Source organism: Anas platyrhynchos, chromosome 29 (assembly GCF_047663525.1).
Source record: "Anas platyrhynchos isolate ZD024472 breed Pekin duck chromosome 29, IASCAAS_PekinDuck_T2T, whole genome shotgun sequence".
Lineage (NCBI taxonomy): Eukaryota > Metazoa > Chordata > Aves > Anseriformes > Anatidae > Anas > Anas platyrhynchos.
The window spans coordinates 3,941,839-3,955,402 of NC_092615.1; the positions used below are offsets into that span (position 1 = coordinate 3,941,839).

A 13,564-nucleotide genomic window follows, 5' to 3' on the forward strand; every position below is an offset into this window, starting at 1 on the left:
TCGGGGCTCCGTCGGGGCCGCTTCCACCCCGCCACACTCGGCTCCCCCGGGTCCCCGCAGCCTCCCTCAGCCGCCGGCCGGGGCGGAGCGAGGCGAGGCCCCGGCGCCGCCATCTCGCGAGAGCGCGGCCGTGCCCTTGCGGCGCCATGGCGGGCTACTGGGACGGCCCCGAGGGCGAGGAGTGCCCGCGCCGCACCTGGCTCACCACCCGCGTCGGTGCCGCCGCCGGTAAGGAGCGGGGCGACCGCGGCTCCGAGGCCGGGCCGGGGGGCGAGCTCCGCCGGGGGTGGGCTGGCGGAGCGGGGCAGGGCGGCCCCGGACCGGTCGCAGTTCCCTCGGGCGCGTCCCGGTGCTCGGGCTCCGGTCCTGCCGTGCTGCTGCAGGGGGGTCCCGGTGGGTCCCGTCCCGCTGCTCACCCGGCCCGTTCCGTCTTGCAGGCCTGGTCGGGTCGGCCTACCGCATCATCCTGCTCCGGCCCAGCACTGCGATCGCCGCCTTGCAGATGGCAGCCGCCGACAGCGCCACGATGGGTAAGGGGCTGCGCCCTGCAGCCGGGACTCGGCTCCGGCCGTGCTCGGTCCCCTGGGGGTGTTTGGCTCAGTGCTTCCACCTCCACCTACCTCAAAGCAGTTTAAGGACAGGAGCTGGAAGCCAAAATGCTAAAGCGCCACAAAGCACCTAAGAGCAAAGCACTGCAGCTGGTGTCTTCCTTTTGCTTTATTCCAACTTATGACTTATTTGTATGCACAAGTGTCACTTGCGTGTGGGTAATGTTTTCTGCTGGATAATGGAATGGCACTGATTGCACGGGGATGGCAGAAGAAACTCCTGGTTAGGTGCTTGAGACACAGGAACAGCCATCACAGCTCAGGTTGAAGGTGCATCCTGTGGTGACAGCCCCTAAAACTGGATAAGAACAAGTACCATGGTCTTTATTTAAAGCGTAAAGGATGCATTTCTTACAAACTAGAGTAAAAGGTACAAGTTTTTAATACTTAATATATTTATATGTACGTGTGTGTGTATTCAGTTCTAAGACAAAAGCATAAGGGAAGCAAAAGTTATGTTTAAGCAAACTTTAAAGCAAAATTATTTTACTCCTTTACTTCATATAAGTTAGGCACTACCCTTAATAAATGACTTTCTGTTTCTGAAAAGCTAAAAGGAAAATGAGTGTTTTTTTTCCAATCATGCTGTATAGCCAAGAAGAAACCATTTAGTTGTCTTGAGTTGTCTGTGGTCTGCAAGAGGGAGAGGATGCTGAAGAAGTAAGCAGGGAGCTGAGGGTCTGTTCCAGATGCAGGTACATATCCACAAGGGTGCCCCCCCTCCCTCCCCAAACCCTTGGCAAATGCAGTTTCTTTTCACTAAGCTCACCTTGTTTTTCAGTGTAATTTAATGGCCTGTGCCACCTCTATCTGTCACCCCAGTACTGGTGTTCTGAACGAGAAGCTGATTCAGAAGTGATCCACGTCTGCAGTTTAGAGTTTTTCAACTCTAAAATAGGATCTGCAATCTCACGTAATGACTTGAGCCATGACAGGTCATTGTAATGGACCAGATACTGTCACTAGTTATTACTTGGATAAATCTTGTAATCCTGAACTAGCACAGAATCCTCTTGCTACTTTTCACACCTCAGGAAGAATTTTATCATGTCCACTGCTAAGGAGGCCAAGCCTGATGGACTGGAACCCTGTGTTTTGCCTGCAGAATCCTTGGTCTCTGTCCTTGGTTTTTGTTTCTTTAGCATTCTTTTAAATTGACTTTAGGATCAGTATAATCACATTTTCTGCGGAAAAAGTGATGGGCTTTATAACATGAGCTTCCAGTTTATTAGTTACCATACAGGCTGGAAACTTCACCTTGGGCGTTTTTGAGTCAGTGTGTTGTTCCCAGAAGGATGAATTAGAACCTGGAGACAGTGCCTGGTAGCCAGTTTTACGTTTCTGATCAAGAACCTGTATTATAAACCAAAGAAGCTTTTTATATGTTTGCTTGACATAGCTATTTGCCAAAGTTTTCAGTTACACAGATGGAACGGGATGTGTAATTCAGTAGACAAGAAAATGCTATGTTGCATTGTCTTATTTCAGTTTGTGGAATTGATTTACAATACCAAAATCAATTTTTAAAAAATCAGTAACTTACAAATTCAGTCAATTTTTCTGTTTTCTAAAAATCATTACAAGTCCCAGGCAGGCAAAAGCGGGATGTACATATAAAGTGCAAGGGCAAACCAACCTTTAAAGAGAGTGGAGCTGCCTGCGTTTCTCTACCTGATTCCCAGTGAGGCTGGGTACAGAGGGGCTCAGGAGCAAAGTTTCAGCAACGAGCATAAACACTGCTCTGCTATCTCCTGCATCCTGAGGGAAAGTGCTCCAGAGAAACCTGCTCCTCTCTTCTCTTACCCTCTGAGTGCCTGGGGGCTGTCCCATTGCCTCACGAGCAAGGGTTCTTATGAATTCCAAGCTCATAAGCAAGCTGGACGTGGTGGCCTTTGTCTGTAGCCATGCGGACATGCCAGCCTTGTGGCACACAGCCCCTTCCAGCCATGACCGAGCTGGACCTGCTGGTGCAGGATCTGCACTGCACAGGGTGGCTGTGCTGCTTCTGAACCAGAGGAGGTACCAGAAGGAATCCCATGGGACTTACACAGTGCTGGAGTCTAATCATGTGCCTGGGTTATGATGGCCCCAGGTAATCACAAGCAGATGATAATGCTTCATTATCCTCCCAGTGGAACTGGTGAATGGCACCATGCTTCTCCAAAATATGCTTTGTATTTTATTCTCAGTTTCTCGAGGGGGTTTATTTGGTTTCTTTGCCTTTTATTTACAGCTACGCTAGGAGCCGTGTTTGGCTTGACTACCTGCCTCAGTGCCCAAATCCGAGAGAAGCCAGAGGATCCTTTGAACTATTTCATAGGAGGCTGTGTAACAGGAGTTGTCTTAGGTGCAAGAGGTAATGCCTGCAATGAAATGAGCCCTCTGTTTTCAGAAACGTTTGTATTAGGGAAAATAGTTAAATAATCTTGATGTCAGGCTTATTTGGTAAAGATTCATCTCTGTGTGTATATTCCCTTTTACGCCAGTTTCAGTGATGCTTCATTGCATAGGTCTGCTAAAACAAATACTACAGATACAGAAGGAGACCAGAGATGATAGCAAGATGATTTACAACTCGAAATGGAGCTGACCCAGCTCTGACGATTATAACTACAAGTTGTAACTTGAAATTGCAGGATATGAAAAACATAGTTGTGGAAATCTGTTTTCTTAACAGCAGATGTAATTTATTTTACATTGAAAATGCAGTCTGTCATCTGCTTTGTGAATTTTTCATGCAGTCTGAGGGATGAGCTGTATCTTTTGGCTCTTGCTCACATGATGTTGTCAGGCTGGATTAATTCCTGCAGATTTTTACACAGTATTGTTTTCTGCAGGCATTTGTAGACTCAGTATTAAAGATCTGAGTGTGGTTTTTTTTTTCTGAAGTTGCTATTCTGGTGAAATAGGATTTCTCTTTACTTTTCCTGGTTGCTAAAGTGATGAGAGTTTGAAGCAGCAGTTGTTGTTTTAGTCATTGAAGTAAGCAATTTAAGATTCCCTGTGTAAGGAGACGGGGCAGTGGATTATAGATATTTATAGTTGAAACTGTAGGCAAAATCATGAGAAAACTTAATTGAAAAAATACATTTTTCTGATTTCTCTTGGCCCTCAGTGATATCATGGTCAAGGGACCACGAACTGCTGATGAAAAATTGCAGAGTATGTCAAGATCTACTGTGTAGTACTTGTGTCCTGATAGATCTTTTTTGGTTTAATTGGTTGTTTTTTCTTTCTTTTTTTTCCAGCTCGCAGTTACATGACGGGCACCATTGCGTGTTTGGGTTTTGGAGCTGCTGCTGCTTTAATGAAGATAGGTAGACAGGAGGGCTGGAGGCTGACAGGACCTCCCAGGCTGTAAATGTTGCCATTCCTCCGTGCAAGCTGTCCTTTGATGCTGTATGTAATAAGACATTGTATAATAAAGATACTGTCAAATGAGTTGTCGCTAAATTTTATCACCATCCAGCTGTTTACAGGGTTGGGACTGAGATGTGGAAAAAGCTGAAGGCATTGAAACACAAAGTTTTGATCTCGTGCTCCTGCTGAGAATTTTTTTCATGCATGAGTCACTTTGCCTCTGTTTCTCTGTATTGTGCGTACAAACTTGAGGGGCAAAGTTAATGTTTTCAGTCAGGCATTTTAGCTGTGTAGTTTCTGTTGAGTCCTGCAAGATTTTGTCCTGCAAGATGGCACCTCACTGAGTCCGTCAGTTAGGGTCTGGAGTCACAGCTGTTATGTTTGGCTTTAGGTTAAGGTAGAAGAATTTGAGGGGTGGAGGGGTTACGGTTTGCCCGTAGCTAAGTGTCTGGGAGCTTGGTTGCTTTCTCCTGTAAGCATTTAAGGAAGTCTAGAGCCCACAACTAAAGAATTGGGAAATACCTGAGGCTGGAAGGGACCTCCAGAGGTCTTCCAGCTCAGAGGTGGAGCAGATGTGGTCAAATGTTCTGTGTGCAGACTGCAGCACATCCAGCAAAGGCCACCAAACAGCTTTAGGGTATTGAGGTATGGGATGCATGAGGAGAGGCTAATAGAACTGGATTGCTCAGCCCAGAGAAAAGAAGGTGATGGGGTGATCAAATAGGATTTTTCTCAAGTTGGTGGTTACAGAAAAGACAGATTCAGGTGCACAGTGAAAGGACAAAAATAGTAAGTGCAAGTTGCAGAAAGTGAAATTGTGCCTGGCTAGAACAAGAAAATACAATCTTACAGTTGGGGTAGATAAGCACTGGAAAATGGACCCGGAGATTAAAATGGACCTTCATCTCTGGGGACATGGAAAATTGAGCCAGATACACGGGAATATGAGGGTGTAGGGACAGGAAATGCGGGGCTGGGGATATGAGTTCATAGAGGGGAAACACAGGTACTAGGAGAAATGGGGTTGGAGAGGGGAGCACAGCGGGATGGGAGGGTGTTGGGACAGCAGACACGGAGACTTGGGGATCCAAGGACAGAAGGGGTGGGGACATGGTCACGGCCATGGTAGGCTGTGCTATGGGTGCACGTGAGGGCCCCAAGGGTCGTGTCCCTGTTGGTGTCCCTGTGTGCCCCCTGGTGTGGGCTGGGGAACCCTGCCTCTTCTATGGGGGGTTGGCGGGGCTGGGCAGCACCTTGGGAGAACAGCGGGGGTGTCTCCCTGCCATACAGCTGGCGGTGCAGGGGGGGTGGTTGCTCTGACACAGGGGCTTTTTTGGGGTGAGGGGTGCTGGTGGGGGCTGTGGAAGGGGCTCCATAAGAATGAGCAAGGTGTGGGGGGGAATCTGATGGGCAAGAGGCTGGCACAGCCTGTTGGGGTTAAACCCAGGGTTTATGGCCCTACCTGCACCCTCCTGAGGGGTGAAAATAATCCCAGCGGCGTCCTCCTGCCCTGCCGTCCTCAGGGAACCCCAGTGTCCGACCGCCCCGTCCCGGGGACAGGGGCCACGGCCCTCCCTCTGCCCGGGCCCATCCCAGCTCCGTTGCTGGGGCCACGTGTCCAGGCTGGGCTATAATTACCCGGACACATTCCTGGGGGGTCACAGGAGCGTCCTGGAGCTGCGGCAGGCGGTAAGGGGGGACGGGTGCGCGATTGCCGCACACCGCGCAGCACGGCAGCGCAGGATGCAGGGCACGGCACGTGCCATGCGACAGGCAGCGCTGCAAAGGACACTCGACACCCCACAACAACGCGATCGATGCGCGGGGTGCCACGGGGCGACGGGGCATGCAGCGTGATGTGCCGTGCCAGGGTCGGCACGATGCAGCACGGCAAACGGTGTGAGAGGACGCACAACGCATGGCATCACGCATGGTTTATGGGGCAACGGGTGGCTGCATGCAGTGGGCACCAAAGGGGTGGGAGCGGTGTCTTCGAGGAGAGGCAGGGCAGGGGCCAGCAGCTTTGGTGGTGGTGGTGCTCCAGTAGTTTTGAACGTGGGGCAACGGCTGGGCCAGAACTTCGTGGCTTCTGCTATGGGGCAGAAGCTTTGATGGGGGACACTCAGCTGTGGGGCTGTGGCTTTCAGTTGGCTTTGGCGATGGCTCAGTAGCTTCATCCCATGCTGTAAAGCAGAGGGTTGAGTGGTGAGGCAGATAGGTGGCATCACATTCATCTATGGAGCTGCAGTTTCAGCAAGGGGCATCAGATTCAGCTGTGGGGCAGTAGCAGAGCCTGGTGGTGGTCTCTAGAGCCTTTGGCAATGGATCTAGTGGCTTTCGCTATGGGGCAGTGCCAGCAGCAGCACCCCACATCCCCACCCAGGACTCCTGCCATTGGCCAGAGGCTCTGGTTGTGGGGATGGCACCCTTACCTCTGCTCCCTATGTTCCCACAGGCAAGATGTGGGTTGCAGAGGGGCCATCCCCATCCCAGTGGCAACTGCGGGATGGGACCCACGCCGGACAGTTCCTGGCTGTCGCCAATGACCTCCGCACTGCAGGACAGCTGGTGGATGTGGCTGTGGGTCCGGAGGGTGATGTGGCCCATGCCGTGGTCCTAGCATCCATCAGCTCCTTCTTCCTACACTTTCTGGAGGGCAGGACCAGAGAGCTGCGCCAGGGACCCCCTTCCCATGTCCCCCTTCCACCGGGGGTCACACTATGGGGCTGGCGAGCCGTGCTGGCCTTTGCCTATGAGGGAACCATGCCCTGTGGCAGAGAGAAGGAGGTGGAGGAGGCTGCAAGAGCTCTGGGGGCCCCCCGGGTGGTGGCAGCCTGTGCCTCCAGGCTGGAGAATGACCACCAGGAGGGGGGTCCTGAGGCCCTGGAGGAGCAGTGGGAGACTCTCAGAGCCATGGAGAAGCTCCATGCCTGCGGCTTGGGTTGCGACCTCCAGCTGCAGGCAGGGGATGAGGTTATCCCAGGTGAGCCGGGGGTGGGCTCTTGTGGGGGGAGGAAGGGAGGGAATTGAGGAGGTGGCAGGGCTAGCTGGGACCCCTAGGTCCCCGGGAAGGGAGGGTGGGTGCACAGGGTCAGTGCCAGGGTCTCCAGTGCCTGTCTTGAAGTGGGGTGGGAGCTAGAGGTGCCCCATGTCTGGTCCTGTCGGGTCGGCAGGAGGACCAGCAGGGAATGCCTGAGCTTCTGGGGGGCTGCAAGGTGCAAAGGGCAGTACCCAGACACTGGGTCCCCCTCCTGCCCCCATCGTTTTCCCTCCTTTCACCTAGTTCAGCGCCTGGCCCTGAGCTGCTCCTGTGACTTCTTCCGGGCCCTCTTCACTTGCCCCATGCGGGAGGCAACCCACGACCCTGCTGCCCCACTGGCCACGGGACTGTCCCCAGAGGAGCTGCGCCTCCTCCTCTCCTTTGCCTACACAGGGGCTGTGGCCGGACCATGGCCTGTAGTCCTGGAGGCAGCCGAGACCTCCCTGCGCTACCAGGCCTGGGGGCTCCTCACCCTCTGCCTGGATGTTTTCACCCATGGCCTGACCCCAGAAACTGGTCTGGATGTGTTGACCTTTGCTGTGGCCTATGGGCTGGCCCAGGTGAGCCGCGTGGCAGAGGACTACATCTTGGCCACCTTCCCCACTGTGGTGACCACACCAGCCTTCCTAGAGCTTCCTGCACACCTCCTGATCCGCCTCCTCCGCTCTGATGGTCTCAATGTCCTCAATGAACTGGAGGCTTTGGAAGCAGCATCCCGGTGGCTCGTGGCCAATGGAGATGGCCAAGAGGACATAGCCAAGGAAGTTTTGTCATCTGTTCGCTTTGCCCTCATGTCCGGTCAGGAGCTGAAGAAGGTCCAGTCGGTGGCCGCAGGGGCAGCTGACCCAGGCCTCCTCCGCCAGCTCATGATAGCAAGTTTGAACTCGGAGGCCCAGCTGCCATGCCGGGTGCGTTCCTTGCAAGAGGTGCTGGTGGTCTGTGGTGGAGACAAACTGACAACCAACATGGCTGCTCGGAAGCCCAGCAGGCACCTCTGGTTTGCCCACCGCTACCTCAGTGCTGTGGGGCTGGTGAAGCGTGTGGAGTGGAGGGCACTGGGGGACTTTCCTGACGGTCCACGCTTCCGCCATGCTGTAGCTGTGGTAGGCAACATCCTCTACGTCCTGGGTGGAAAGCGCTACTACGGGGTCCATGACACCCTGGCCAGTGTTTACAGGTGAGGGCTACAGGGGACCGAGAGGCGTCCTGTGGGATTGGAATTATTGGGGGAGCAAGAGCTACCACATGGACCCAAGGCTCTGTGGTATTTTGGTTATCTGTTGGACTGGGATCTTCCTGTCCCTGTGGAGCTATCCCACCTGGGGATGTTACAGGACTTGTAGGGGACAAGGCGGGGAGGCCCCCACCAGGATATGTGGCCTCACAGCCTTATGGGATTGGTATTGCTGGAGGGGGGAGGATGTTTCTATGCAAGGGTCTCCAGGGCATTATGGGGTTGGTTGCTTGTGGGTGGTTTGCTGTCCTCAGCAGTGTCAACACCACCTCATGCCACTGTGGGTAACGGCTAGTCTCTTGCCCCCATGTCCTTTCAACACCAGGTATCGGCCCATGGACGACTCCTGGGAGCGCCTGGCCAGCATGACCTGCGGGCGGAGCTACTTCGCTGCTGTGGCACTTGGGGGCTTCATCTATGCCCTGGGGGGCAGCTCAGGTGACCTCTACTGCACAGACACCGTGGAGTGCTATGACCTGTCTGCTGACACCTGGAGGTGAGACCTCTCCTCTCGGACACCTGCTTTCCTCTGCCCTCATAGCCCCTTGCATTAGCCAGTGGTGCCCACTGAGTGCCCACTGACACTCCCATGGAGGAGTCACTGGCCTGCAGTTGGCATGTGTGGAACAAGTGTCCCTTGGGACACTGGGTGCTGGCCAGTGATGCCTATTGGTAGTGAATGGGTTGGCCAGTAGTGTTCACTGAGGGTCTGCTGGCCATCTCTCAATGACAGGAATCATTTAAATACCTTCCAGCTATGTTCTTTGGGTGCTCCGCCAGGTGTTGGCCAACACTGCTCACTGGGGGAGTCCCTTGCGGGTCGACTAAGGGTGTCATTTGTTGAAGAGCGATGCCCCTTGTTCATCCATTACATGCAGCTAATGCTGCCCGCTGGGGCTTGGCCAGCAGTGCCTGCTGAGTGATCAAAAGATCCATGGCCAGCAGTGCTCAGCAGGGACCTGCTGGCCAGGCAGCCACTGAGGGGCAGCCCTGCTTTACCTGCCCTTCACTGTTCCCTCTCTCCTTGCCCAGGACGTGCCAGCCCCTGCCGATGGCTCTGTGTGGGCATGCAGCATGTGCCCTGGATGGTGCCCTCTATGTGTCAGGGGGCTGTGACGAGGCGTACCAGTGCCAGACAGCCCTTCTGCGCTATGTTCCGGGTGCTCCTGCCACGCTCCTGGCCCCCATGAATGGCCAGCGAGCTGGCCATGTCATGGAGGAGGCAGGTGGACAGCTCTATGTGGCTGGGGGGCTGTGCCAGCGGGATGGGCAGAGTGGCTACAAGGACCAGCTGGCCTTTGAGGTCTACAGTCCCAAGCTAAATATTTGGGTTCTGCTCAGCCCCCTGCCCCAAGCCCATGTAGTGGGGGGTGCAGCTGTGCTGGGAGGGGAGCTGCTTGTACTGGGTGGGTACAGTCATGAAACCTACCGGGATACTCACTTGATCCATGCCTACCAGCCAGGCACCCGGCGCTGGATCACCCGGGGCACCTTGCCCCATGCCTATACTGACCTCAGTGTGTGTGTCCTCACTGTGCCCTCAGCCTTACGTGGCCCCAACTGCCTTGAGGTTTCCTCTAGATCATCTGACACCCACCGTAACACTTAGTGGACCTTAAAAACTCTGTACCCCCCTATTGGTCTCCCAATGGGCATCTCTACAGAGCAAAATTGACCCCAGATCCCTCCTCAGCCCCCATGGTACTTTGCCCTAAATTGTGTGGACCCCGTGGGACACAAAGACCCCCACACTGCAAAACTGTGCCTCCAGGAATACTCAGGAGGTTGCTCCACCACCTCAATTTCCCCCCCACACTGGGATTGAATAAACATCGTTCCTGAACAGCTCGCCTGGGTCTGATTTGTTCTGCTGGGGAACCCAGGCATCCAGAGGTTTCTCACAAGGAACATGAGTACAGCAGGTGACTAGAGGGCTGAGTATCCTGGACGGGTGATGGTGGGGACCAGGCTTGCCTGTATTCTGGGGTCTGCTGGGGAATGGTTATGGAGGGCACTGGGGCTCTGAATGCCTGTGTTCATTGGGCATAGAGGAGAGGTCTTGGGATTTACAGGCGTCTTGGAGTTTGTGTGGAATTCTGAGAGAATAGGGGAGTCCTGGGGTGCCAGGGTTTTGGGGTAGATCATAGAATCATAGAATGATTAAGGTTGGAAAAGGCCTCCGAGGTCATCTGGTCCAACTATCCCCCTACCACCAACATCATCCACTAAACCATGTCCCCAAGCACCAAGTCCAACCTTAAACACCCCCAGGGATGGCGACTCCACCTACACAGGGCTGTTGGAGGGTTTGAGGTTCCTGGGGAGAGGGAGGTTCCTAGGAGGTCTTGGCTTCCTGGAGTTACCTGGAAGGCTATCTGGAGGTGGGGGGAATTCTAGGGAGGTCTTGCAGGGAGAGGCTGAGGCAATGGGGTTTCTGGGGTTAACTGGGGTACTCGTGATAGCCTGAGGAAGGGAATTGAAGGTCCTGGGTGAAGAAGGCAGAGGGAGAGGGATTACAAAAGACAGACAACGACAACAAAAAAAAAAGCAACAGTATATTGGGATCTTATGTGAAAGGAAATATTCCGGCTTTAGGAACAAAGATAACTGTAATCCTTATAAGCCTCACCAATTCATGACACAAGCGATCTTGACATTTCACTGAGTGTTATTCCTGGCTGGGAATGGCAGACTGGGAAACCAAACTCCTGCCTGGAGGAAACGTACCGCTCTTCACCCCACTGGCTGCCTGCTGGCCCCTTGGCTTGGTGCCTTGTTAGAACAGCAGACTATGCGAGAAATGTGTGTCTCTAGGACTTCAGCTGGCACAAGTGCTGTGGCAGAGACAAAGATATCCTTCCACGTTTTGTCCAGCCACTACAGACAGAACAGTGAGCTAGTTATGGGTCACAGGAAACAACAATGGAGGAAATGTTTTGGAAGGACAGGACCTTTCCACCTTCCAGCACATGGGGAAAAGACTTATTCCTGCTGCTGTCATCACCAGTGATAACAAGGTATTCATAGCACATATTAAAAAAAAAAAAGAGGGGGGGGGGCACTGGGGAGGAGGGAAGGAGGGAGAATGAGTTTAATAAACCTGCAGTTCCTGGCGGCAATACCCAGAAATGGTAATCAAAGATGTATAATATTTTGAATGGACAGAACAATACAACACACATACACTTCTGATTGAATATTTTTTGATTAAATAGTCTTTTAGGATCAAGCAGTGGTCACGTTGAGTTCACGATACACTTGGATTGGCCATTATGTGTTTCAGCAGTTGTACAACAATCATCCAGGTGACAACTACACTCCACTCCTTGATGGACATGGAGGCGATCACCTGCATGCCAATCTGGTACTCATATCTGCAGCTCATCATAGTAGACATAGTTTTGATGCACAGCATGCTTGCTGTGATTGCTAACAGTGCAGTAGCCAGGAATCAGAGCTAGCTACTTGCCTTGCAGTCTGAACGATGTGTTGATTCTGATGTAAAGCTTGTATTCCTACAATATATTGCTGTTTTTCAGTTCCATCAATGACTGCATGTCATTTAAAGCCCATGCTATCCACTTCCCAATGTGCCCTATCCCCTGCCACATGTTAATATTATTCAGCATGACTTCTGGCAACCAAGATGAGAGAATTATCTTTTGGTATTGCTATTTTCACCTGTTCTACAGGTAATACTTTGCATATGGAACTCGTAGTCTGATCTATTGATTCATTTGCCTGCTGAAATGTATTGCACAGTACTCACATCTAGATTTAATGGTTTTACTTTTTGTCTTTAACATTTTTGTAGAGCCTTTCCATCTGCCTGGTGCTTCTGTGTAAGCTTCAGTGTATGATATTCCACCCTTTGTCTACACAGCAAAATCTTAAATTTCTTTTGAAGGCAGGGGCCAGCTCTGCAGATGCCCATCTCCTTGATCACCTGTAGCAATAGACCTGGCACTCAAGAGCCCACGCTGAGGCAATACCTGCCAGTGTCCTGCACATGCCCCCTGGAGCACTGTCCTCTGACAGGACCTTGTACCCTACATGCATCTACATGAAATTATGCAATACTTAGTATTATAAAACGATTAGTATGTGCATTATAATCTGATATGTTTGCTTGTGTAACAGCCCTTGTGTCCGAGAGAACAACATTCAATCTGAGATTTTTATTTTTATTGTTTTTAAGTGTACAAAGGGCTTGCAATTACAGGAAGTTAGACTGTTCTGAATCTAGATGATCTCTTAACCCTTCTGTAGTTGTTTACCTTTTTCCCCATTTGTTGACTGTTTTACTAATTCCCATGTTACTCTTCTTGGCTGTGGCACATTAACCTTTTCTGGCTGCCAGACACCCACCCAGCTGCTCTCCCATTTCCCCTCTTCAACAGGGTATGGGGAAAAAATAAGATGAAAACAATTGTGAGTTGAGACAAAGACAGGGAGATCACTGACCAACTACCCTCATGAGTAAAACAGACTCAACTTGGGGAAAACTGATTTATTTCCAATTAAAATAGTGTTGGATTGTGAGAAACAAGGACCAAAACTAGACTGTCTTCTGCTGCTCCTTCTCTCCTGACACCTCCACGTGTCCTCACCTCGAGCAGTGCAGGGCGATGGGTTGTGGGGGATGTGGCCAGTCTGTAACAGCTCCTCTCTGTCGCTCCTCAACAACAAAGCTCAGCAAGTCACCCCTAAACATAGAAATTGCAGCTGTCTTTATCACAAGGACATGACCCTCAGTGCTTTATCAGCAAAGCTTTCGGCAGCTGACAAGGGACTACAGTGCTCGTGAAGATGGAAACTGCTCCCTCCTGCTTGACCTTTCTCTAAGTGCTTGGGTAGGCAGCAAGGAGAAGAAGGAATCCTCCTGTCATTCATATCAATCTCTCTCTATATATTTTATAAAAGTATTTTTATTATTGCAGAGTACTGGTATTACCTGCATTACTATTGCAGACTCCTGGTGTAAAAGAGTAGGCCCAAATACAGCAGAAGCAAGACCAAACTTTAGAAAGAAACACGGAATGATGGACTTGCTGTAGAAGCAGAGAACATCACCTGTAAGTACAACCACTGGTGAATTTGCCAGCAGTGGTGTCTCAGGGTGTTTTCAAATGCTACAACCAACTGAAAGTTGCAAACACAGCCTAGCAGTATTAAGAATTTTTTAAACATTTTAATATTTTTTTTTCTAATTGACAAGTGCATAGTTATTTGCTTTCCTTGAGCACAGGAACACTTTTCTCTGTAGTAAATACATACAGAAGTTCAGCCTGTATGCCTGATAGTTTCCCCTTATGTATGCGT

At 51.6% G+C, this 13,564-nt stretch overlaps 2 protein-coding genes and 1 long non-coding RNA gene across 4 annotated transcripts; 2 read left to right on the plus strand and 1 right to left on the minus strand.

Moving 5' to 3' along the window:
* NDUFA11 (NADH:ubiquinone oxidoreductase subunit A11) lies at positions 1-4,049 on the plus strand. Its single transcript, XM_038169100.2, has 4 exons — positions 1-228; positions 438-530; positions 2,842-2,964; positions 3,857-4,049. The coding sequence occupies exons 1-4, from the start codon at positions 147-149 to the stop codon at positions 3,967-3,969; spliced, it is 411 nt and encodes a 136-aa protein (XP_038025028.1). The 5' UTR covers positions 1-146; the 3' UTR covers positions 3,970-4,049.
* Positions 703-5,576, minus strand: LOC139999732 (uncharacterized). The gene is made up of 2 exons (XR_011805237.1): positions 5,431-5,576; positions 703-906 (listed from the first exon to the last, which is right to left on the minus strand). It is a non-coding gene; the product is annotated as an uncharacterized lncRNA (long non-coding RNA).
* Positions 5,535-10,090, plus strand: KLHL33 (kelch like family member 33). Of its 2 annotated transcripts, none has more exons than XM_027471805.3 (5): positions 5,535-5,657; positions 6,424-6,951; positions 7,252-8,185; positions 8,568-8,738; positions 9,275-10,090. In XM_027471805.3, the coding sequence occupies exons 2-5, from the start codon at positions 6,429-6,431 to the stop codon at positions 9,849-9,851; spliced, it is 2,205 nt and encodes a 734-aa protein (XP_027327606.1). In that variant the 5' UTR covers positions 5,535-5,657; positions 6,424-6,428; the 3' UTR covers positions 9,852-10,090. The 2 variants fall into 2 exon arrangements, with proteins under 2 accessions (XP_027327606.1, XP_027327607.1); XM_027471806.3 differs by lacking the exon at positions 5,535-5,657 and adding an exon at positions 5,664-5,865.
* The last annotated feature ends 3,474 nt before the right edge of the window (positions 10,091-13,564 follow it).